At 41.0% G+C, this 27,153-nt stretch overlaps 1 protein-coding gene across 4 annotated transcripts; it reads right to left on the minus strand.

Annotated features, from left to right (window-relative positions):
- EIF4B (eukaryotic translation initiation factor 4B) lies at positions 1-26,851 on the minus strand. Of its 4 annotated transcripts, none has more exons than XM_024736688.1 (15): positions 26,737-26,851; positions 18,480-18,617; positions 17,007-17,215; positions 14,956-15,072; positions 13,029-13,083; positions 12,223-12,357; positions 9,751-9,888; positions 9,475-9,648; positions 6,119-6,347; positions 4,833-4,939; positions 3,831-4,044; positions 3,242-3,297; positions 2,562-2,667; positions 2,221-2,290; positions 1-2,087 (listed from the first exon to the last, which is right to left on the minus strand). In XM_024736688.1, exons 1-15 carry the CDS (start codon positions 26,747-26,749, stop codon positions 2,007-2,009), a joined length of 1,842 nt encoding a protein of 613 aa, XP_024592456.1. In that variant the 5' UTR covers positions 26,750-26,851; the 3' UTR covers positions 1-2,006. The 4 variants fall into 4 exon arrangements, with proteins under 4 accessions (XP_024592456.1, XP_024592455.1, XP_024592458.1 ...); XM_024736687.1 differs by having other exon boundaries at positions 2,562-2,670; XM_024736690.1 differs by having other exon boundaries at positions 4,848-4,939; positions 26,737-26,850.
- Between the last annotated feature and the right edge of the window lie 302 nt (positions 26,852-27,153).

A 27,153-nucleotide genomic window follows, 5' to 3' on the forward strand; every position in this document is an offset into this window, starting at 1 on the left:
TGAACTTTAAAGATCAGATTTATTTGGAGAAAACAAAAAAACCCACAACCTAAAGGATGGGATTTTACATCTCAAGACATCTCCCAGGTATTAAGTCTACAGATTACAAATCATTTTCATAGAAGATATTTTTGTACAAATTTTACATGTATTGAGGAGCGGGTCATAAATCCCTGTTTGTTTTAACAGGGTGGCAGGGTAGAGGAATGGGGGAAAAAACAGCTTTTTTGGACACATCTATTTGGAAGCAGACATGAAGAGGGCAAACCCTACTTTTTCATCATCTATAGCAAATGGTTAAAAAAAAATACCCTCTCAACCTTGGGTATCTCTAAAAGCCACTTCCTAGCTACTACCCACTCCAAGCCAATTATTTAAAGTTACTTCACTTGGTATGTCTTTTATGTCCACTGGGTAAATGATTCATTATGCTCGCTGCTGCAGCACTCATAAACCAACACCCCTGCACGGCTGTAAAGGGTCTAACCTAGGACTGATGCGAGAAGAGACCAAGGTGTCTTTTCTCTGCAGGTACCAATATTGCCTGTAAGGACACCATCTGTTGAGCTGACAGTACCAAGGTGCACATAAAAGCAGGCAAGTAAAGCTACTGTGTTGCAAGAGAAGCCAGGACCTTTTGAAATTGTTCTTCTCCATTATCATTTATTCTCTCAAGGGGATGCTAAAAAAACAGAACCAAAAAAAACACACATTGGTCTAGGCCACATTATAAATCCAAACATTGGTGTGGGATTTCACTTGGAGAGAAGGAAACTTTTGTTTTTTAAAAAGCCCCTCAAACCCCAATCAAGGTTGTAAGAAAGGCTCCCAATTTAACCACCCTCGCTCACCACCTAAGACTGGTAATTCTAAAGTTTTCTGAGGTGTAAAAGGGGTCAAAGCAGCAGGAGCACGAATGGCTGGAGGGAAGGAGTGTCAAAGCATGAAGGAGGCAAGATCTGCTTGAGAAAAAGCAGTGATGATTCCTCATTGGACAGCTCCCAGGGGCTCTAGAGAATGCTTAGGAGGTCAAGTATGTGACTTAAGCAGAAGCTGCCTGTAGGAAGGTTAACAGGAAAGATGAACGTAAGATGACAAGAGTCTAAATTTTTAAAGCTCCAAGATTTCAACAGAATGTAGATATATTTGAACTTTCAGAAGGGACAGTGTTTAAGAAAGGGTGAAACCAGGACACATAAAAAGACCTGGGAATTCCCACAACCCCTAAGTGCTTCCTGCTCCAGGAGGTAAACGATTATGTGTTTACTGGAGGTCATACCATTTTCCCTGTTACTGGTGCAAAATAATTCATCAAATCCCCAAGCTTCTTTTCAAATCACGATTTCCCCATTTACTTTGGTCACCAAACAATCCTATTCTTCAGTGGTCTGTAGACGCACTCCCACCTACCCCCCTGGGGGGCACAAATGAAGGAACTCCCCCTTAGGCTGGCCCCAGTAACTCAGAATTAAATAAGAGGTGGGGCTGGCAGCCTCCTGGAGACTAAAACAACATCAGAGACTAAACCTACCTTGCCAAGAATGGAGAATTAATCAGATACTGTTTGCTAATTCATGTATGCCACAACAGGATAAGAATTAAAGGTAGAAACCTCACACTCTTCCTTATACCTGCCTACTGCCCAACTAGATTCCAGACACTGCATCACTATCACTGCCATCTTGCTAAACGGAGGCCCCTAGGCACTAATCACACAGGCAACTGCACGTGTCATAAAAATGCACCACAACTTTCAACTTACAGCATTAAAAGCTGTACGTCTCTCTCTGGCTACGTTGGTGATTCTCCAGTTAGTTCAATATTTTAAAGGCTGCAGCAGCATGCAAAACAATTTCATTTTGTTTCTTTTTTTAAAAAAAAAAAAAGTTAAGAAAGGTATCCAGGAGATGGTGAGTTTTATTTTATCTTGTCTGGATAGAGGTTTGATTTGCTCTCGAATGTTCCCAGGTGGTGAGAGACTAGGAGAAAGCACAGAATGCAGAGGTCTATTCGGTGTAATCTTCTCCCTCATTTTCATCTTCACCATCAACGGCAAGAGCAGCATACTTGCTTGCAGAACTGAACTTCTGTAATAGACACGATCGATAAGAACAAGCGGCAATGCCTATTTCCAACCACTCTGTTTGCAGCCCCAAATGTACAGGATCTCAATGGCAAAAGTAAGCTACAAGAAGTTGAGGGCAAGTCTTTGACACTCACAGAGGCTGGATCTTCAGCTTTCTTTGGCTCAGGTGCAGATCTGGAGTCTTGATCCTTTTTGCCATCTTTCCTGCAGAGACATGAGCAACTTTAGGAGAGGACTCTCCCAACACTCACAAGCAGCTCTGAGGTACTGAACAGGCACCTCCAATCAACAGTTCTGGCTCTCTGGACATTTTGTAATCTAGATTCTCAGAATTGTAACTGACTATATTGGTTGACTTTAATGGGTTCACAGTGGGAGATCTGGCAAGGCTTGGAGAACCAAGAACTTTCTCATACAAAGACACAGGTATCTAGCATCAGATCAAAGATTACAGATGAGGAGGGAACACACGTACCTATCTGACTCCTTCCAGAGGTCTTTGTTCCCTCCATCTCCTGGACCACGGCTGGAATTTCCACTTTGGCCTTTTGGGGCACTCACCCCATCTACTTTATTTTCATCTGCTTGAGTGGAGACACAAAAATAAATGGAAGTCAGTAAAATAGACACTCTTCCTCTCCCAGGTTTCCCTTAAGCTGAAGAGAAGTGTGCCCATATGTACTGAGGAAAATGACAACTACCCCCAATCCAGATTTCCTTCCTAAGCCCCTCTTCCCTTCTATTATGAGACACAGACACACACAGCGCAAACAAGATCCACTAAAAAATTCCACTGTGGGGTTATGCCATCATAAAAAGCAAAGTGGAAATAAGGACTATGATGCTGTGTAGTGACCTTGGCCTTGCAGATGGCAACATTTCTAATCTGGACTGAGCATGTCAATTTCCTTCCGATTCTTTTTTTTTCCCTTTCAAAGAAATGTTCTACCGGGAAAGGGCAGGGCTCTATGTTTTCTCCAAAGAGGCCACTCCTGCCCTCTACTGGAAAGAAAAGGCAGACAGTCAAAGAACCTTTAACACAAAAAAATGGGTGCAAAATACAATGATATTCAGTATTTTGTGACTCCTCTATGGGGACTTTTTTTAATCTAGGCCTCTATCTGGGCGAATAACCTATTCCCCTCTTGGCCTTACCTTTCCTTACTGGTCCTTCCTCAGATGGTTGAGCTGGAACTACTTTCCCTCCACCACTAGAAGGAAAACATGTAACCACATCCATCAGCTATCTTAGGGAAGGAACAGATAAGAAACTTCTACTTCAAGTGAAGTTTTACAGAGAACCAAAAATACATACTTAATGCTGTGAAACATTAAAATATGGGAAAGCAACAATGAAAGCAATTATGTGAACTTGACCAAATGTCATGTCCTTTAGAATTATTATAGTCATGCTAGGTTAATCTTATCCCTCTACTTTACAAATGAGAATCCTAAAACTTAGGGAAGTGATGTGACCCCCCAAGGCTGTACTGCCAGAATGTGGCATTGGCGGGTTCCGATTTATAGTGTGTGCAGATTGAGTCACCAAAGTGATGTTAACCAGCTATCAAAACTCCAGAAAACTGAACCACCGGCACACCACAGAATTTGAACTATGACAGCAAAGATGGCAGAACTTATCAGGTGCCATAAGGCCAGTACCCCACAGGGCACCTTCCACCATGATAGCACAGCACTGAAGAGTCTATAGCCAACCAACTGCTATGTTTCCAAGCTGACTCACCTTGTAGGGGACTGCTGCTCTGTGTCTGAGCTCTGAGATCGAGCAGGAGGGTTAGAACTTCGCTTCACCCAAGCATTCTCCTTTGGTGGAGGGGCTGGCATTACCTTTAGAGGCTGTTCAGGTTTGGGAGGCTTAGAAGTTGGAGACTGACAGTCTTCCTCTTTATTGGGTGTTTCATTTTCTAGAGACTTCTCACTCTCTCTCCTTCGTGCATCTGTGAAGTCAGAATGGGAAGGTCAAAGCATCAGGAGAAAAGGGCTTATTGGACAACAATCTATTAAGACCTCAACAGAGTGGCAAACGGTCCACATCTGAGTTTACTGCTTTTCATCGTTATTCTTTTTTTTTTTTTTGCGGTACGCAGGCCTTTCACTGTTGTGGCCTCTTCCGTAGCGGAGCACAAGCTCTGGACGCGCAGGCTCAGCGGCCATGGCTCACGGGCCCAGCCGCTCCGCGGCATGTGGGATCTTCCCGGACCAGGGCACGAACCCGTGTCTCCTGCATCGGCAGGCGGACTCTCAACCACTGCGCCACCAGGGAAGCCCCTCCATCATTATTCTTAAATACAGACCTGAATTTGATTCCCAATAGATACAATTATCCCCAAACTGGTTTCCAAATGTCCTCTGGCGAAAATGTTTTACTGATGCAAGAGAAATAGGAAAAATAATGACACTCCAAGGATAGCTATCTGACCTCTCCTAGGAATGAGAATTCTTTATTTTAGGATTATCATCTCTCTGTGTTCTCCGTGTTAGAACGTTGGTACTTGAAGAAGGATACATATATGTGTGTGAACTCGAGGAACCACTGATCAACTTCCACATAGAGGCTCAATGCACATGTGCACACACACCCGTAACAGAAGTCTCTTCCGGTACACATTTCTCAGACTTTTCAAAGCAGATGTGAAAGTCAGATCAATCTATGCTAATACTCCAAAATCTCTGCATAATTTGGTTATGGATAGGTTATGGAAAAGGGCAATAATAAGATACCCACCCTGGTCTGACTTACTTCTGCCAGATGTGGATGAGGTCCCCGTTTGTGATGACTCACTTCCTGTCCTCGATCGTTCCTGAGTTTCTTCACTTCGCCAGCTTGGGTGTCTGTATAAAAGAGATTTGACAAAATACATCACGTCCAGCTCAGTGAAGGCCACCTTGGACCCATGCCGACCCCTCAGGAACTATCGCTTATTAATATTTTATCGTGCTGGCTTTATTTATGTGTGGGTGCACGCACCTGTCTCTTTTGCTCAAACCGTTTGAAAGCAGCAGACATTAGCATTCTTTGGTTCTAAATACAGGTATCCCCTGCTTTTCCAAAGTTTCCTTTATGCCACTTCACTTTTACAGAAAGATCCACATATGCTGCTGCTAACCGAAAGAAATCCAAAGAGGATTTCTGCTTTTACATAACCTACATAATCTACGACTCTGCCCTCCCTTAGTGGTAACACAATTCCACAAATTGCTCAAAACCAGGCCTAGCTTTTCAGCGTATTATAGGAGGTGTCTACGCTATTGGATGTCATGCCATCTTTTTAATAATAAACACTCCTTTACACTATCCTGAAATAACAGAGAATATAACCAACATACACACAAATAAAAATAACTGGAAAATAATTTACAGCCTACACTTAGTATCAGTGAAAACATTTTGCCTACTCCATCCCTAATAACTTGAAAAGAGGTAAATCCATTCACCTCACTATGGTGGAGTTTTACTCTACACAATAAAGCAGGGTTTGGCAAATTTTTTCTTAAAGGGCCAGATAAACTTTATTTATAAAAACAGGTACAGGCCACAATTTGCAGACTCTTGTATTAAAGTACCACCAGGGCCCAGGAGGCCTTTCGAAAATCATGAGGGATAAACAACAACTCTTCATTGGGTAAAGAAACTTTCCCACACGCTGCAGACCACCTAGCAGCCCCACCCCACACACACTAATGCTAGTAAGTGACAACCAGTAACACCCACATGAATTTCCCAAGTGCCCCGTGGGGATGTAAGCCCCCCATTAAGAATCACTGGACTGGGGACTCCCCTGGTGGTCCAGCGGCTAAGACTCTGCACTTCCAATGCAGGGGGCCCAGGTTCCATCCCTGGTCAGGGAATTCGATGCCATATGCCACGAATAAGAGTTTGTGTGCTGCAACTAAGACCCGGCACAGCCAAATAAATAAAATAAATAAATGTTAAAATAAAGACTCAGGATTAAAAAAAAAAAGAATCACTAGATTCATGGACGTGAAATCCGTAATACAAGACAACCTCACCTCTCCCGAGGCCGTCGTTCTAGTTTTGGCTCATCCAGCTGACACTGCGGTTTCTCCTGTTCCTTCTGTAGCCGCTCTTCTACTTCTCGTTCTCTAGCAGCTGTGTCAACAGGCTTTGCCCCTCCAAAGATAGAGGCTGCTCGACTGGACTGGGATGTGCTAGCAGAGGAATCATCTTCTTTAGGAGTACTCCGAGGCTTTAGGTTCAGTTTGGGTCTTTGGGGGGGACCTAAGTTAAATGAAACTCTAAGTAATAGTTTCTGAAAATCATCAGAAGCCGATGGCTGAAAGCCAGATTTCCAGACATACCTCTTACGAAATGCTTTTTGGGATTCAGATTAGTGAGTGGCCTAGCCAATCCAGCAAAGGTAAAAAGGGAGATCATTTAAAAATGGGTGGCCCAAAGAACCAAGTCCAATTAATCTTTCCACTACCACATCCATGATGCAGTACCAGACTGAGGGAAAGACTAAAAACAGTAAAAATTTCAATGGTAAATTAAGCATTTATCATGATTACTATTATCTGTGGGAAATTTTTTGACTATGATAAGATATTGGATGAAAACTATCTTGTTAAAAAATGAGGTCTGGAAGATGGATTGCTTCAGTAGGTTAAGACAAACTTGTAACAGTATGATGCGGAAGGCTCTAGTTCTTATATTATCTCTGTGTATAATATAAATTTGATGGTGATTCATAGGGCAAAGCATGCAACACCGAACATTAGAATATAAACTGTAAGGGAGTCTGACTTCTTCCTGGATCCAAGTTGTCAGAATATTTCAAGATAAACCTGAGTGCTTCAAGGATATTGTATTTCTCAAAATCAGTGTTTATTCTAAGTATTTCAGACACAAAATACATAGAAGATATAAAGAAAGCCTGTGTACATCAACCACCTGACACCACAAAAACCACTGAAGCCTCCCGATAACATGCTTAGTGCTGCGCTGTCTTCTCATAACTAGTATGCTGAATTTGGTATCTATCATTCTTACGTGTCTTTGGTCTTTTACTACATATATCTATGCATCTGCAAACAAAGAGGGTATTGTTTAACAAGATTTAAATTTTCTACAAGGGTTTTAAGCTGGTAGTTTATATAACTTCCGAGATACATTTTTCATCTGTATAACCCTGCAAAGAGCCCATTACCTATGTGAATAGGGTAGAACTGGGGTCAGAAAGAGGAACTCATTGAAGTCACACAGCTAACACCTGGTGGACCAAAGAATGAAATCCACATTATTGAAGCAACTCCACTGTTCCTCCCACTATGGTACACAATGTCTCCTTCTTCCTTTGGTAATTTCGTTTACCTACTCAACAAATAACTGGAACACCTATATTTCAGATACCATGCTAACATCCGGAATATGATGGTTGGGCAGTTTTTGTGGAAGGGATGGAGACAACACTGAAGAGGTACAGCAGTGAAGGCCCTTGTACGTCAGAGGTACAAAGGGTTATCTTTCAGGCCATGAAGAGACAAGATACGGTTTTAGAAGGAGGAGAATAACCAAATTAGATATTGTTCCAGAAAGACTACTTGGGCCAATGTGAAAATGGAGTGAGGCAGGGAAATGTTAGTAACGTGGGCATAGCAATGAAGTCTGCACAGAGGTAGTGGCAGTGACCCTGAGGACAAGGGGGGCAGATCTTAGAAGGAGTGGGGGGTTTGATCATCGGGGGGAAGGGGGGCTGGAAATCAGGTGTACAGCCATTGGGGGAGGCAAGAAATGGCATAAGAGACAAAGGTCAGTAGTCAATGAAGACTACATCTGAGCCTCGACTTTTCTCACAAGTAAAGGGAAGACGATAACTGTACATCTACCACATAGAATACTTAAATAATACCTGTATGAGCACTCAGGTCATTGTTGGTGCAGCATAAACGCTCAATAAATGTTAGCTATTATTTCCAGGTTTCTTGCATAGAAATAGAGGAAACAGGTATCATCAACGCTTTTAAGAATAAATTTTAGGGACTTCCGTGGTGGCACAGTGGTTAAGAATCCACCTGCCAATGCAGAGGACACAGGTTTGAGCCCTGGTCCAGGAAGATCCCACATGCCGCAGGGCAACTAAGCCCGTGTGCCACAACTACTGAGCCTGTGCTCTAGAGCCCGTGAGCCACAACTACTGAGCCTGTGTACTGCAACTACTGAAGCCCGTGCTCCTAGAGCCCGTGCTCCGCAAGAAGAGAAGCTACCACAATGAGAAGCCCGTGCACCCCAACGAGGAGTAGCCTCCGCTCGCCGCAACTAGAGAAAGCCCGTGTGCAGCAACCAAGACCCAACACAGCCAAAAAAAAAAAAAAAAAGCCACTGCAATGAGACACCCATGCACCGCAAGGAAGAGTAACCCCCGCTCGACGCAACTAGAGAAAGCCCGTGTGCAGCAACCAAGACCCAACACAGCCAAAAAAAAAAAAAAAAAGCCACTGCAATGAGACACCCATGCACCGCAAGGAAGAGTAACCCCCGCTCGACGCAACTAGAGAAAGCCCGTGCACAGCAACGAACACCCGTTGCAGCCAATACATACATACATAAAATGACATCACTCAAGTCAGAACAACAAATGGTGGCCGTTCATAATAATTTTTGAGAGGTCAGAGTTGTAACACAATATGTGTTTTATGTAAATGATACAATATCGGGGCATAATTTTAGAATAGGTACACTGGCATCTCACCATTAATTAATGAGTAGCAACTACTTGGTATCAGTGGCATTGAAATAAGCAACACCTGGTTTTTAACCCACAGTGCCAACCAATTACTGGCTATGAGACCATGTTTAAGTCTCATTCCTTCACTTGAAAAATGGGTCTAAAACAGCCTATTTTAAGTGAGATCATACTATAAGAATGCCTGGCAAATGTTTTTTACTTTGTTTATTCAATATAAATTTTTTTTTTTTTTTTTTTTGCGGTACGCGGGCCTCCCACTGCTGTGGCCTCTCCCGTTGCAGAGTGCAGGCTCCGGATGCACAGGCTCAGCAGCCATGGCTCACGGGTCCAGCCGCTCCGCGGCATGTGGGATCCTCCCAGACCGGGGCACGAACCCGTGTCCCCTGCATTGGCAGGCGGACTCTCAACCACTGCACCACCAGGGAAGCCCCAATTAAATTTTAACTGAAAAAATCTGTATGCTAAAACAGGTTAGAACTAGACTTTATTTCCATTATGTCCATTTTTATCTGATGCTCTTTCCATTATGTTCCGATGCAACCTTTACTATGTGTAGCTTCTATCTGTGCCCACTTAAGGGGTCTGAAACATAACTGAAAAATTCCCAACCAGTTCCTCTAGCGGTTATGCCCCATTAAGTAAGCAAAAGCAAATGATTACCTCTATCATCTCGCCTATAATCATCCCGAGAGTAATCGTCTCTGGAGCTCCATGACCGGTCATCTCGTCGTTCATATCTGTCTTCATAGCGGTCCCCGCCTCCTCTGTAGTCGTCATCCCTACGGTACCCACTACCAAATGCTCTTCTGCCACTGCCTATCCTGGAATCGTAGCCTGTAAACATATCCCAAATTGTGATCATCACACTGGAAGGGAGAAGGCAAGAAAGGAGTTCTTAAAAGAAAGCAATTTAACTTAATTGTGTTTTACAACGACCTCTATCATAGTCTCTGCTGCCTCGGTCATCATAGCGATCTCGGCCCCCGTATCGATCCATGTCCCGGCGTGGGCCATCACGGTAACTGTCCCGATACCCATCACGATATCGGTCTGAATCGTAACGATCTCGATACTCTAGAGAGGAAAGAGACAGGTAACGTCATTCCTTTTTCTTTGACACATACTGATAAAAACAAACATAGCCCAATAGGTCAGTTTGTTTTCATGACTTCATATTCACTGCTGTGTCTGTTATTATTTAAAAAAAAAAAAATCGCATTATATCCAAGGTAGAAGAATTTGTATTGAATTAAAGTTTCCTTGGTATTTATTTTAAAAAGTTCTCCACTAATTCAATAAATGTTGCTGGGTTAACAATTTAGGAGGGAGTGAGGGGAGAAAAAATCTCTATACAGTAGTACTGCCTTATGTGTGGTTTCACTTTTTGAAGTTTCAGTTACCTGTGGTCAACCAGTCCAAAAATTTTAAATGAAAAATTCTAGAAATACACAATTCGTTAAGTTTTAAATCGTGTGCTGTTCTGAGTAGCATGATGAAATCTCGTGCCGTCTCCCTCCAACCTGCCTGGGATGTGAATCATCCCTTTGTCCAGCATATCCACGCTGTACAGTACAGGACAGTAAGATATTTTGAGAGAGATCAGATTCATGTAACTTTTATTACAGTATACTGTTATGTATAGGAAAAAACATAGCATAAAACATAGGGTTCAGTAATATCTGAGGTTTCAGGCATCCAGGAGGGTTCCTGGAATGTATCCCCACAGATGAGGGGGGGCGGGGACTACTTTATATCCCATAATGAACTTCCAGGATTAAAGAAGTGAATACTAAAAATGGAAGCACAAAGCACCAGAAGAAAATATAGTTGGAATCTTTCATGCCTGATACCAAAGAACCAAAGACTACTTAAAAAGTTTAGCATGGAGGGAATTTCCTGGTGGTCCAGTGGTTAGGACTTCGTGCTTCCACTGCAGGGGGCCTGGGTTCCATCCCTGATAGGGGAAGTAAGATGCCGCAAGCCACGTGGCCCGGCAAACAAAAAGTTTAGCACAGAAAAACAATACACATACCACAAATCTGAGAGGCAAACAAAATAAGAAAAATATATGTAACATATGACAACTGGTTAATTACCTGTTACTGCTTAAGTAACAGAAACTAAAACGGGACATTGTTTTCTACTGCCCAAATGGAAAGGTTAAAATAAACGATACATCTTGTAGTGGCAAAGTTTAGCACAATAAGTCAATTCCTACTCTGCTGAGTTAAAAATAGTTCAAAGGCCTTAAAAGTTGTTTCGGAACTATATACTAAAAGATTTAAAAAACATGTATACCCTCTGGGCCAGCAATTTAATTTCTAGGAATTTAACCTGAGCAAGTAACTGGACACATTATACAGATATACATATAAGAAGGTTCTTTGGATTGTTTATAATATTAAAATCGTTGCATGCTATTTAGCTTCAGGTGACATGTCAGAAACCCAGATTTTTATATGAAAAAAAAAAAAAACCCTCAATGTCTAAACATGAACCAATTAAAAAACAAAACAAAAAAACTTAAAAGACATTTTGAGTTTAATTGTGAGTAGGCCTAAGAAGTATCTTAGTTTTATGACAGCTTCCTTTTAAAACAATGGTTTCATTTTGCAAAGGACATCACTTTGTCTATGCGAACATTCATCCGCAGGTAGTTTAAATTTTAAAAATTAAGGGACTTCCCTGGTGGTCCAGAGGTTAAGACTCCACGCTTCCAGTGCAGGGGCAAGGGTTTGATCCCTGGACCGGGGCAGGGGGGATGCAGACGGACAGGGGGACGACACAAAGACCCCACAAGAGGCTTGGCGCGGCCAAACAAAACAGGTCTTGAATTTTATCCTTGTCATCACATGTATGTTATGCTATCAGATATTCCATTATATAGACAAACCACTACTTAGTCATTTCTTTACTCAACAGAAGGTCCTTTCCATTAAAAAAAGAAATGACAGTGTTGAGTCTTTCTTCATGTATTTCAATAAAGTTGTAGCATTTTCTCCACAAACGTTTTACAAAAGCTTTTATTGGATTTAGGTGGTGTGTGTAAAAGTTTATCCCAGCTCCTACCCCATGACATTCTCTACTCCCCTTCTCTAAATTACATTTTATTTGCATATTGTTTCTCTCCCCTGGTATAAATAATGTCCAACAAAGACAGTATTTTTGTCTGTTTTGTTCACTGCTGTATCCTGAGCTTACAAAAGTATCTGGCACGTGGTAGACATTTAGTATTTTTGAAGGTAATGAATTTTCTGTTATTTTCAAGGGCATCTTAAATTTTTTTCTGCATCTACTGCTACCCTCCTCTTCATCTGCCATGGTGATCATCTACATTAACACATTTGTCCTATTACAAAACAACCCCCCAGAATACACAAGAAACTAACTAGATAAAAATGAACTTACTGTCTCCAAAGCTATCATCACCTCTTCTAGGTGGGTAGTCATCAAAGCTGTCTGTAGCAGGACGGGCCCTCCAGTCTGTATCTGTTTTGTCAGAATCCCGATTTCTATCGCGGCCAAAAGAACGATCATCCCTGTCTACAGATATATAAAATGAAAAAACGCAGGTTAGCTCACAAAAACTTTTGCCAGATATTTCTCATATGCACAGAGGCTCCCTGCTGCCCCCACATACTGCACTTCTTGCTTACACCACAGCATCATCACGAAGTCGCCCCAGGCCCCATAAGTGTGCTCTCCAACTCAACCAAGTGACTCCCTTCCTCACATTTATTCCTACTGGCTTAATGCTTACCTGTCTCATCTTCTGGATAGGCATCTTAAAATTTTTTAAAGATAGGCCAGGAACCCCCTGAAATATACATGAATCAGGCTCCTCTTGTGTCCAGTGTGTAATCTATTTAGTATATATTTAACGTTCATCTAGGTCAATCAGGGTTTCTCAGTCTCAACACTACCAACATTTTGGGCTGGACAATTCTTTGTTGGGGCGGCTGTCACACGCATTATAGGATAGTCCCTGGATGCTATTAGACATTAGGAGCCCTCCCCACAGTTGTGACAACCCAAATGTCTCCCAACATTGACAAATATCCCCTGTGAAGCAAAACCATCCTCAGTCAAGAACTACTGCTCAAGGTTAAGGTGGCCCCCACTATCTGCCTCTACTACAAGTTTCTGGGGAAGGGCACCTCTGCTTTGTCTTCCCAGGACCATGACAAAACAAAACATTCAATCATCTTTCCTACCTTTATCCTGTGCTTGATCAGCAACGTCCACTCGAATTCTCCTGTTACCTAGAGACTGAGAGCATAGGACCATATTAACCAACCTTTTGCCCCATTATGCACAAATCCCATGAGTGACCTTGAACGTCTGGGCATAGCAGAAGCACTGGGGGAAGGAAGATAAAGGAAAAACACTGTAATCTAGCCAACACTACAATCTGTTGGCTAAAGAATCCTTTATAAAAGACTTGAATATAAAATAACCCCTTAGAATTAACATTTAAGTTGGGCTTAAATGAATGTCAGGTCAATTGTCTTACTATTTTTATAAAGTCGAACCTCACAAAACAGATTTAACCTTTTAACTATCACAGGCAATTTGTCACATGTAATAAATTAAAAACATTTCTAGACAACTAGCTAAAGAAAAGGTATTATTTGGGTCCAGGGCAATTATGCATTCAAACATTTATAGAGTCCCTACTATGCACCAGCAAAGTTGCATAAAGCATGGTCTCTGTTTATAATTTCAAGCTCTTTCACTCAGTATTACCTTACGATAAATCAGTTCCTCCAGGATACCCTCTGATTTCCCTTTCCCACATCACTATTTATATACTTTGAACCCAATTATTTCTACTGATGATATTTTTCTCATTTCATAGTAGAATCTACAGTTGAAGAAGGATAACAATGAAATTTAGTTAAGAACACCTGGAATTATATTAAATACCACTATGATGATGTCTCTAAATACAAACTAACTCCCAAGTCTGGACCATGACAACACTTTATTTAACAGTCAATTCAGCAAACTTTCGATAATAACAATTGTATGGTATTCTTTTCCTTATTCAGACTGAGAGGTAAAAATTAGTAATGTTAAAAAAAAGAAAAAAAATTAGTAATGTTACTAAAACCTAAAATGATCTGAGAAGAAAAACTTTCAAACAACTTTTGCTTTTCATATATTTAGCTAAATACATGAATTTTATTCCTATTTGACATCTGCTTCATATTATCATGGTGGTACTCAAGTTATGAGATAGGAAAAATATTTTAAGAGGAGTTGCTTTCAATCACGTCCAATGGCAGACATGGACCATAGAATTATGGCACAAATGGCATTGGAAATTGCCTTCTCAACGAACAATGAGATGTTTCTGGAATTAAAAGAGAAAAAAAACAGCCTTTTTTTCTTTCGATATATAATCAGTTTGATTTCTAAAGTCACTCACTAGAGATAAAAAAGCAGTTCTTGGATTAGAAACTTCCATCACTAACAAGTAACTAAATGTTTCAATATCCTGCTCTGGCTAGCCTCGGAATCCCTACATGGCACCAATCACTTAAATAACTGTATTTCAATTAGATTTAATCTCCATCCCCCCTCATGTATTAACAGCTAAATCTCCTCTCCCCACAGAACCTCTAGTGTCTGGATTAAAAAACATCTATGGGCAATGTTACAAAGCAGGACTGAATGTTTACTGCCATTCTCCTGTAACAGATTCCCAGGAGAGCCCTCTTAAAAATAAAAAATTACTTCCCTGAAAATGAGGTAACATCTTTAAATACTAAAATAACATGATTTTTCTATTTGCCTTGATCTGGTCATATTAGTTTGAAAAAGCAAAGCCACGGAGCTGAGGCAAAGCTGTGAGTGAACTAACGTGAGATTTTATTAAGGACTTCGTGGTGGATTTCTTCACAGTTTCCCACCTAAACACATTCCTGAATTACTAGGCCCTGCTGAACTTGCAGAAGGGAGGTGTGACGTGCTAGATCTTGAATGTTAACCGGTATATTGATAAATAATCCAGGCTTTTCTTCGTAGGTACTATGGGAACCTTCGAAATAGCTACTGACCTGGCCTAAAAACTATCAGTTTGATAAACACAAGAGCTGTTAGCTCCCAGCCCTCACCTCCCATCCTTAGTTTATTTACCTCTTCATTGAGGCTCAGGGCAGTGAACAAGGAATCCAGGTCCTCAAACTCAGCATAACCAAAACCTTTCAACCTCTCAGGATTGCTGGGTTCACGTGGTAAACGCACTGCACTGATCTAAGGAGGAAAGAAACAAAAAATATTTCCTAATTCAATGTTCTTGTTCATTTATCTTCTTCTTGGGATACAAGAGAGACTTCATCGTATACCCTATTAAACCTTTTCAATTTGAACAATATGAATTTAACCTTTAAAAAACTAAGGAGTTCAATGTATTCCTTGTACCCCTGACTTCTGCTTCATTCTACATTTCTAGTTTTTAGTTGTTTTTCAATTAAGAGGAACTGCCTGTGTTCCACAATTAGTTTATTTCCAATTTTTGTCTCTCAGAAATTTGACTCAGTTTTTGCCAAAAAATTTTCTGGGCAGTATATTTTTTGGCAAGCTAACTTACCTGAGAAACATTACTTATTGTCTTCATTATTAATAGCTTGGCTGAATCAAACACTGGATTGATTGTAAACCCTCACCATACTTACCCCTTCTGCCGAATTCTGAGATGGTAAACTACTGAATTGTACTTTTCACTTTTTATGTCTGTTTTCTTAACTCTTTTTACTTATTTCTTCATTTCTCCAATATTTTGCATATATTCAAGCTATCTTTTGCATCACTGATTTGATACTTTATTCTGGGCTCCTGAGATATAGATTTTGTCACAGCCGCTTTTAAATTCTAGTTTAACTCAACTTATGAGGAGAGCAGGAAAAGGAACAAAATAAAAAGGGAATAAAATAAAAGGAAGTAGCTACAGACCAATTCTAGAGCACAAAGGTGAAAAGCCTGAACAGGCCAGAGATTATTCAACACTCTACGGAAGAAAGAGGCTACTAGAGAGGAATTGGAAACAGGCCATGCTTCTAGATGTACTACATAATTAAACAGAGAGTAAAATTTGTTAAGTTGTGATCAAAAATAATCACACAAGAAAAGCCAGCTACAGAAGTTGATGGCCCATTGCAGAGAACAGGATCTAGTAAAGAAGTCAACCAACATAACAAAAGCGAAGGAGGGTTGACATATATACACTAATATGTATAAAACAGATAACTAATAAGAACCTGCTGTATTCATAATAATAAAAAAAAAGCGAACGAGGGAGGGACTTCCCTGGTGGTCCAGTGGTTAAGAATCCATCTTCCAATTTAGGGGACGTGGGTTTGATTCCTGGTTGGGAAACTAAGATCCCAGGTACCGCGGGGCAACTAAGCCTGCGAGCCGCAACTAGACAGCCCAAGCACTCTGGAGCCCACAACTAGAGAAGCCCACACGCCGCAATGAAGACCCAACGCAGCCAAAATAAAAAAGTGAAAGGGAGCAGATTCTTAGAAGAAATCTAGTTTTTAATGTCTTCTCTTCAGCAAAGACTCTGGAGAAAAACCGAATAGAATTGGAAATTATTACTCATTCTTCCATTTTTGAAATCCTAAGTATTTTTTCATCAAAGTTTAGAAAGGATTCTTAGCACCTCATACTCACTTTTTCGTCTTTCTGGAAACTTCTAGGTCAGTGTTTTCAAACATCCTGCCTTAAGCTTTTTAAGCAAGCCTGTGAATCCCATTATATGTGAACAGACTCTGTTAATAAAAACTACACATCTGCTCAGTTAAACGTATTCATATAAAAAATTAAAATGTAATTTTGATATAAGCCTGAATGTCAAGAACAGAACAGCTGAGTTCAGAGAAACTTTCTTCCACTTTCCAACGTTTAACTGGGTATGTCACCTTTAAATTTCATAGAGAAGGGATATATATTTTTGAGATTCTCTCTATACCAATAAGGTATTAAATTTGCTGATAAGACTGTCCAACTGGTTTTAGATGAGAACATTCTCAGCCAAAGGGCCTAAACACCACTAAATTATGTACCTGTTTCTTCCAAGTATAGACACAACCTCAGATCCTTTCTCAACACAGAAATTCAGAGACAGTCACTACCCATACAGTACCCTCCATATCTAGTTAATTGCCTAAAACCTTTACACTTACATTTAATCCTCTAAAGAATTCCTTAATGGAGTCTTCTGTCACATCATAGGGCAGGTTCCCTAGAAAAGCAGTGTAGGGTGGTGATTTGGGAAGACGGCTCCGGTCGATATTGGGTTCCCGAGCAGCCCGTGGAGCAGTGGGCAGGATGGAACGGTCAATTGGAGGTGCCCTATACACGTCATCATCATTACTATGCCAAGTGGTTGAAACTAGGATAGAAAAGTAGACATAAGAAATTAGAAGAAACTTCCCTTACTGCCACTGTAGAATAAGAGGACATATGCTAAGCGCCAAGTATTAAATAAGCTGTATCAAGAAATAAACAGATAAAAAGGGTAGGGGGGTTCAGCAATAAGGACCCTTTACAGACAAAATGCTTCTGAAATGTCAGAATCAGATAGCAATGCAAAGACTCAGTACTATTTACTGTCTCTTTGTTTCTAAGTATTTCAAGGCCTTTCAAGGCCCAGGCTTTTGTTAACAGAACCATAACTTATTCCTTATGCAGCAGAGAAATGAGAGAATATCAATCACTATTTATGGAATGTTACCGTGTGCCAGGTACTTCATATTCATTATATCCCAACTTACCTTTGTAATAATCATGTGAGTTTGTTTCCCATTTTACAGAAAAGGAAACTAAGATTTCAGGAAGGTTTTGTAACCTGCCCAAGGTCACACAGATGGTAGTGCAGTAGGATGGTAATCTTAGTGGAGCTAGGAGATACTGTCCCTACAGCACTGCCCATGAATTTGTACTTCAGGTACCAACACTTATGGAAAACATGATCTAGATGAAATTTCTTGTTACAAAAACAGGTCACAAAAGAAAAAGTATTCTTCTGTTTGCAATTAAAGCTTTTAGAGAAAAATGATGGGTGATCAGACTTATGTCATACCCAACGATTTTATAGCTCCTATCTGTTCCTGGCTATTTCTTGAAGGCACAGAACTTATTCAAATGATACCCCAATGACTCTTCTGCATTTTCCCACCATAATTCCTATTCCTATTCCTCAGACCAGTTCTGTTTACCCAGGGACGCCCTGACTTCATACTAATAGCTCTTAGAACAAATTATTCCTTGACTCTTGAGTATAAAGATCGTATAGGTTAATACTGCATATTACTTTATGAGGACATCACAGAATTTCAGACCTAAAATGAAATAATCTAGTACTTACTTTACAAATGAAGAAAATAAGGTTTAAAAGGATAGCACCCTGAGAAAGCCCTGTTACTACAATAGCCAGAATTAGCACTAAGCTCTCTTGAATCACCACTTTAGCCCCCATCACAAACTCTTAGAGCCTAAACCTAAGATTCTACAAAATACATAAACATAAGATTGCAGGTTCTACAAAATTAGTTAAATTCCTTCCAAATTACACGTGAGAACAATTATTGTGGAACAGATTTTGTCTAGAAGGTAATGAAAATTCCAAACACGACGGAAAACAAAAGAAAAGTTACCATCTCCTTCTAGGTCATCTGTTTCATCAGCCCAGCTGACTGGTTTGGGGACGTAGGTGCTTCCTCCACCAGTCCCTCCATCCTCAGCCAGGAAGTCTGTTAGGGAGATAGTCTTCCCCTTCTTATTCTTCTTTTTTGCTATTTTAAAAGGGCCAGAGAAAGATTATTCATCAATACTTGGGTATTTACAGAGTTGTACAATGCACTATTGTTAAATGTATTTATAAAGAAAGCAACAATAAATGCCCATCAAAGGTTCAGATTGTGGTACATTTCTGTGAAAGAATTCCATGCAGATATAAAGGAGAAAGCACAATGTACTGGCACAGAAAGTCCGAGATGTGAAAAATAAAAAGTTACAGAATACATATTATGTAAGTCCCCCTTTCTTTTAAAAATTTTTTTAATTTATTTTATTTATTTGTATTTGGCTGCGTTGGGTCTTCGTTGCTGCGTGCGGGCTTTCTCTAGTTGCGGCAAGCAGGGGCTACTCTTTGTTGCAGTGCGCGGGCTTCTCATTGCAGTGGCTTCTCTTGTTGTGGAGCACAGGCCCTAGGTGTGCAGGCTTCAGTAGTTGTGGCATGAGGGTTCAGGAGTTGGGGCACACAGGCTCTAGAGGACAGGCTCAGTAGTTGTGGTGCATGGACTTAGTTGCTCTGTGGCATGTGGGATGTTCCTGGACCAGGGCTCGAACACGTGTCCCCTGCATTGGCAGGTGGATTCTTAACCACTGTGCCACCAGGGAAGCCCCTACGTAAGTCCCTGTTGTTTAAATATACATTATGCATACGGATGCAAAGGGGTCCAGAAGGGTTTTCAAACTTACTCTGGGAGTAAAACTGAGGTGGGGGCAGCAACCTTTTATTTCCTACTATATTCACTTGTGTAGCATTTGAGATTTTTGTAGGTTACTACATTTATTGCTCCTGGACACAAAGAAATAAAACAAAATCCCTATCCCTAATAATATATTCTGTATGACACTTTGGAGAATTGTTTGATACTCGTAAAATAAGCACACGAGGAAGGAATCATTACTATCAATTTACAGAGAAGGAAACCAAGTCTCAGAGAGGTTAAATGACCATCCTAAAGTTACAGTGATATTAGATGGCAGAGCTAGAATTAAACCTAAGGTTTTGGATACCAAGTCTAGGGCTCTTCCCATGGGAGCCCCAGCCCCTAAAAAGCTTGTTATTAGTTCTATGGCAGGTTATCACAACCAGGGCAAATGTACTCACTGTCATTTGAAAGTGTTCAAATTGTAAGACTCATATACACAGCTCGATTTCTCTGCCCTCTAGGAAAAAAAAAGATCTCCTTCCCTACCTTAATATCACATATGAAGATGAGATATTATACTAAAGGGAAAACATAGGAAATCCCTAAGAACCAACAATTTAAATGTTTCCCATGGTTATGAAATCTTTAGGAATCTCTAAATGGCTCCATTTAGTGGCCTGACCTTGGCTCTTTAACTCTCCAGTCCTCAGAACTTCTGAAATGGCACCCATCAGCAGCTAACGCAGAAGAGTTGAAAGGACTAACTGAAGTTCTAAAACTGGCCCCTGAGAACAGCTGCGACATAATTAAGACAAAAAACAAGCAGCTCTGCTGTTAACAAAGATCATTTTCATGGCTTTTATAATGATGAGTTCCTCCTCCATGTTCCAATTCTCAACATTTTCCATCCAAGAGGATGAAGAATCTGTAACTCGATGCACCATTTGCTTAACTGAATGAAGATTGTTCTCTCACCTGGTACCTGCCTTTCCTTTAAAATACCATTTTCAGGAACTAAAGACCTGCTTGCTACGAATGTTATGAACATTCTGGACACAATATGAATTAAATTCATATATAAAACAAAGGGAAAAGGGATACCTCAATCAAACTCTTATTATTCCTATGTTGGACTTGACCTCATTTTGCACACTGAGATTATGGTCTCAATGTGCAAACCAGACGAACTTGGCTGTTATTATACAGAGAAAAGATGGTCTTGAACATGAAGTTTCCAGGTCTCTCAAGTGACTTAACACTAACCCTGCTCCAAAACTATAATTTATGATCACCAGGTTATATTTTGGATCTATTATATGCTTTGAAAGAAAGCAGCTATGCAAAGTTTAAGTCCTATAGCACTGATATTGCTCCTAGCTCATATGCAAAGGCCTAGGGGAAATTTTAATTTGAATAAGACATAAAGCATACCTCTGTGGTAGAACGCTTATAATGTATAGGCTTATTTTAGTTGTCCAATTTAAAAATAAGTGTCTGGGACTAGTATGATGCTAGCTAGAGATCTTTACCTTCATGGGGCTTAATGTAGTATCATGATCTGTCTGGTCACTGAGAAAAAAAAATAGAATTGGTGGTCAGTCATACAATGAGGTCAAGTCCAACATAAGAATAGTAAGAGTTTGACTGAGGGATCACTTTTCCCTTTGTTTTATATATGAATCTAATACCAAAACAGCACAGTCTGGAATTAACCTGCCCTTTGGTCTGATTCTGGTTTACATCAATTTTCTAAATCAGAGTTTCTCAACTTTTACCCCTTGACTCTTGACAAACAAGTCTCACACTCTCCTTTAATGTTATTTGAAATTTCAAAATAATAAATATCATGACAAAGAAAAATATTAAAGCACTGTTTTAGAATGTCTTTTCAAATCATACATCTCCCTCTCCCCTGATTCTGTGACTGGCCCCTCCAAAAACTTCTGGCTGAGAATCACTGTGGGATGATGGACAGTCTTCAATTAAAGACAGGCTGAAATTCTTCCACAAGATCCCTAACTTCCGTTTCTTTAAATCTAGCAGCAGCATTGACTCAATCACAATATAAGCAGCAGATTTAAAGGAACAAGCCTTTAAAAAGTAAAATGAATAAACCTAAATGTTTGTTCCACTCTATTTTATTTCAGTAACCAAGAAACAATGTTATCTAAATCCTCCTTGTGCTTTGCTCCTTCAATATCTAGGTCCATTCCATGTTTAGGATTTCAGCAATGTTCTCTTCTTTATAAGTAAAGCATCATTTAATGCTCTAGGGGTATCAATCCCTTGATACAATGATTGAACTGGTCCAACTCTTAGTTTTCTTTAAATCTTATGTGAATTGGTTAAAGTTAAACCAACCACCTGATAAACAAAACACATTCCAATTACTTAAGACCAAATCCACAAGGACTAAGAGGAAAAAAAAACATATGTCCCAGAAATTTTATTAAATCCTCTAACTGCCTGCTTGTCTCGTTACAATTGTAATTTATTCACTAAGTACTAGGTTCTTGTGAAGGTCTTTATATACTCATCTAGGTTAAAGAAAAGATCTTACAATTACAGTCTTTTTAATTAAAAAAACAAGCTTTGTTATGACATATAAAAATAAATACTACAACTGATCAGCTTAACTCTGTTTCTCAATTTCTGCATCACTGACATTTGAGGTTGGGTAATTCTGTGTTGGGGGGCGATGGGGTGTCCCGTCCATTGTATGATATTTAACAGCATCTCCAGTCTCAACTTAGATGTCAGTAGCAACCCCCCCACCCCACTGTGACAAAAATGTCTCCAGACATTGCCAAATGTCCTCTGGGATGGGTGAGACAAAACTGCCCATGATTGAGCACCACTGCTCTAAGTGGTAATTTCATATCAACAAATAAGTAGACAAACAAAAGGAAACGTTAGCCCTATATAAAGCACATCAGCAGAAAAGTGACCACATTAAACCAAGTCTTCAGGACTATCAGGCTGTAGCAAGTAAAAATGCTTCCTTTATTTTTCTCAGAATGTTTTCCTGTTAACTCCATTGTATTAGTAATAAAAGCACCAACTGACAGACACTGGAGTGATAAAATCTATGGAAGTGCTGTTTCCCTTAAACAAAACAGAAGACACCTTAAAGTACTTTAATCAATAAAGCTTATTTGTTGTACAATGCAGCCCTACTTCTCCATCTTTCTTAAACTAGTATCTCTTATTTAGGAAGGAGAATTCACATAGCTCTTAACATTCAGATAAGTTGTCAAAAATTAAGTTTCTTAATTTTAGATCTTGCCAGACTAAGTCCCACTTACTTTACAGGGTTATCAAGTCTTCTGAATGTGTTAGCAACTACAGACTAGGAGGGTTTCCCTGGTGGCACAGTGGTTAAGAATCCGTCTGCCAATCAATGCAGGGGACATGGGTTCGATCTCTGGTCCGGGAAGATCCCACATGCTGCGGGGCAGCTAAGCCCGTGCGCCACAACTACTGAGCCTGCACTTTAGAGCCCACGAGCCAAAACTACTGAAGCCTGAGCACCTAGAGCCTGTGCTCCGCAACAAGAGAAGCCACTGCACTGAGAAGCCCATGCACCACAAAGAAGAGCAGACCCCGTTCACCGCAACTAGAGAAAGCCCACGTGCAGCAACGAAGACCCAATGCAGACAAGAATAAATAAATAAGTAAACTTATTTAAAAAAAAAAAAGACTAAGTCAGAAAGTGTCATAAAAGCCCGTACAAAATCACAGCATTATTCATAATAGGCAAAAAACTGGAAACAATCCAAATGCCCACCAACTGATGAATAGATAAATTGTAGATGTCCACGCAACAGAATTGTCAATAAAAAGGAACGAGTATCCATACATCCTACAATATGGATGGATGAACCCTGAAACATGCTAAGAGAAAGAAGCTAGCAACAAAAGTCCACCCACTATATGATTCCATTTATATGAAACGTTCAGGATAAGTAAATACAAAAACCCAGTAAGATTAATGGCTGGTGAGGGGAGAAGAGAAATGACTGCTAATGGGCAAGGTGTTTCTTTCTGGGAAGTGAATCCTGCCAGTCTCCAGAATTAAAAGCTAGTTAACGATCAACAAATATTTCCTTAAAGAAACAATACTGTACAAATGCAATCTACTCTAATACCAGAGTGCCTAGAACTGAACTAATCTGCTGATCAGAGCCTGGCACAAAAATATGTTTCATACAATGCAGTACAGTATCACGATGTTGAGAGGCTTCAACTTTTACTATGCTACTGTTTAGCAGAGTAGAGAATAAAGTCTAAGTCAGGACCAATAAGCTCCACCACCTTGACTCCTATGTTCAGTTGTTATGGGACCTCTCTTCTCTGTCCAACTTCTTCATCTTGACACAATCTGAGGAAAATGCCACACTGCCTTTTCCTTACCTCTCCACACTACTCAATTTGATCACTTACATAAAATATATAAAATAAGTGTCCAATACAACATCATGCAGATAGATCACTACACAAAGTACTCGCAGCTTTTCTGTAAGAGAGGAGCTATAAAAATTCAAGAATAACTTCTTGCTTTGGGCATTTTCCTACCATTAGGACCACAGCAATATCCATTACAAATCTAAGAAACTGACTTTGGTGTGTGCACTTATAAATCAATGTACATACACATACTCAATTACAAACAAGCAGTTAAAAATAACCAAACCCCAAATCCTTAAGTTAATTCTTTCCCCCATGATCAGGAAAACAAATTCTAGGATGTTTTGAGACAAATACAATGTAGTAGGGTATCCTATCTCAAGCTATACATGGTATGTGACATACCTCAAAGCTGTATAAAAGTATATACATTTTTTAAAAAGTGACATTACTTAGAAATACGATGTTTTACCTTGGTACTTCTCTCTGTATTTGTACTTGAATTTTCATAAGGAGTTTTAACCTTGGCCTTCTGAATCTGGGTATCTTACTCCCAGAATAACAAACATGATACAGGAAGGGATATGAAAATAGGTTAATACGTGAATAGCATATAATAGCAACCACTGAAACGACTTTTCACCATAAGGGTCAGAATTGTATGAAAACAACCATTGGATACTATCCTCACCCCATAAAAAATAATCAAGATGACACATATAATTCTGGAAAGTGTTAGGCAAATGAAAGGCCTTGTGTGGGCACAGATACACTATTTACAATCTCAAAGCAGTCTAGTCTCAAAAACTGTTAACCCATATCAAATACATTTGCTCCCCCATAGATAAGGAGAGTAGATTCAATAGTCAGCTCTGGGACACCTCCTGTTCTTGAAGTTCAATAATGGGTCACACTGGATACTGGTATTACTGCAAAGAATTTTTGGGTCTCACTTAACAGTAAAAGAGGCCTATGAAGTTTTATCATGTATTTTCACTAAGAAAATGTAAGATCTGTTTTTTTCAACAAGACACCAGGCACCCTCAAGTAGTATACTGAAAATACACTAATTTTACGGACTCATAAATACAGTCATGTGGGAATACTGGTCACTCAACCAAGTCAATGCAATGGGAAAGGATTCAAAGTGGGGAAAGAAATTTGATCGTTTCTCAAGGGCAGACTGTCAGATGCAACCTTGCACCTGGACACTAGCATAAGTGTAACTTACACATACTACACAAGCTAAAGATTCATGGAACCAAATGAAATGAGATGAGGGCTTCCAGGCAGGTAAAGTGGAAGAACAGGAGGAGACCTCACTAAGTACATCCAGTTTAATCAGTCTGGATTTCACTCAGTTCTGTAAAATGAAGGACAGATTGTTAATGGTGTCTTCCACCTCTAAAAATTCCACACAAGTTTTGAGAAAGGGAATACAGGCCTTTCTCTAGGTTATGACACTAAGCCATCAGGACGGCAAATTCAGGCCAAATAAGTAGTTCAGATGAAGCTCTTGGGCAGCATCCCAAACTTAGGATGACATGGAAGCCAACCTTGTTAGTTCCAAGTTGATAATGGAGAAGAGTGAGAAGTTTCAAAGATATCGACCTTACTCTGCCATCAGCACGCAGTGTGACCCTGAACGAATCATTTCATCTTCCTCAGATGGGAGACACCAATATCTGCCTATGTTATCTCACAGAACATCAAATTATACAACATACAAAAAAGTGCTAGGTCCACGTCAAGCACTACACTAATAAAAGGTATTATGTTCAAATGCACCTCAATTTCCTCAAAAACATACATTTCTATGTAACAGAGGAAAGAAATCCTTGGTGAGAAATGAGTGTCCAGAGATAACAGTTGTTCAATAAATGTTTTGTAGAATGCAGGGTCATGCCAGGGAAAAGAGACCATATCTGCCAAACTAAAATTACTGCTACGAAATGTTGGCACAGCTCACTAAGTCCATCAGAAATGCAAGTAGACTTGCATGTCAGCGATATTCCCTCTCCCAAAGTCTAAAAAAGAAATCAACTCGAACCACTAATATTCTAAAAGCACCCCCAAGCAGTTGTGCAAATATCTTCCAAAAAAAAAAAAAAGCCCAACTCCACCACTGGGGCTATCAAAACTCGACCAAAATCAAAATGGAAGTTGTCAAGGGATCAGATCTTGCTCACCATTGTATCTCCAATACCTAGAATCGTGCCTAGCACGTATATAGCTCACACTCAGTAAAAATGTTGCCTGAATAAAACAGCCTAGAACAAATGTAGGTCTCCACCCTGTTTCTCTCCTCCAACACGTGGGCGCCCCACACCGGGTTCCCCATCCCCATCTAACTCCAGTAACTTCAACCTCCACACCTAACACATTTACCCTTGTAAAAATATAAGCGCCGGGTCACACTCTAACAGGGGAAGGTCAGAAAGTGGAAGGACCTAAAAAGAAAGCAACACAGGTGCGTAAACCTTCCCATCTGGGCTCTCGCGCGTGCTTTTAAGGAGCGCCCGTCTCCACTACCCTCTTCTCTTCTACCGCGCACGCGCACCGCCGCCTTCCCCCGCCCCTCCACCGACTCGCACTCGCGTTCTAACTGCCCCCCCCTTTATTCCCTGCCCCCACTCCCGTCCGCAAAGGCCTCGCGCCTCTGAGACCTGGTCTAGTGTGCACCCGTCCGCGCGCCAACCGCCTCTTTCCCTCCACCACGCCTTCACGCGGACACAGTGCTTCACGTCTGTGCGAAGGCCTCACGTCTCCCGCGGCTCTTTCTGCGCCTCCTCCTTACTCCAAGTCAAGCCAGAGTCCACCATTGCTCCCAAGTCCAACCTCGCGCATACGGGGTGAAAAGGGTGTGAGGGGGAGGGGAAGGTGTCCTTCCCCTCCCCCCAAACATCCCGAGGCGATAACCTCACATGGCCTAGCCGCCAGCCTGCCGCAGCACCTAAATCCGAAGGGAAGCGGTGCCGCCCATCCCCCGACTCCAGAGAACCAATGGATCAGGGTCGGAGAGTCGCTTCGGACCCCGGTCCTTGGCCGCGCTCGGCCGCTCACTCACCTGAGGCCGCCATGTTGGGAGAGGGAGAGAGAACGCAAAAGACCCGGATGAGGCAGTCACGTGATTATAGCGAGCGCGTCGGGCTAGGAGACGCAAAACTGGGAGGGGGCGGGGAGGCGAGGAGGGACACAGGAGGCGGGGCGGCACTGCTCTGGGTTCGTAAAGCAGCGCGAGGAGGTGGCGCGGCGTCCGACGGGAAGACCTGCGCGACATGTGGCCAAAGGGGTGGGGCACGGGCTGTCGCGAAACCCCGCTTTACGTAGGGCTACGCGCGGACGGGGGGCAGGGTCTGAGCCCGGGGCGGGGTCTCCTGATCCTCAGACTTCCGGGCGGTGCGGAAGGGGCGGGGCCCTGCTTGCAGGTTCCACCTCTCTGGCACCGAATGGCAGCTGGCTGGAACTTAGAATGGGCGTGCCA

The sequence above is a fragment of the Neophocaena asiaeorientalis genome, unplaced genomic scaffold (assembly GCF_003031525.2).
Source record: "Neophocaena asiaeorientalis asiaeorientalis breed wild unplaced genomic scaffold, Neophocaena_asiaeorientalis_V1.1 scaffold134, whole genome shotgun sequence".
In the NCBI taxonomy this organism is placed as follows: domain Eukaryota; kingdom Metazoa; phylum Chordata; class Mammalia; order Artiodactyla; family Phocoenidae; genus Neophocaena; species Neophocaena asiaeorientalis.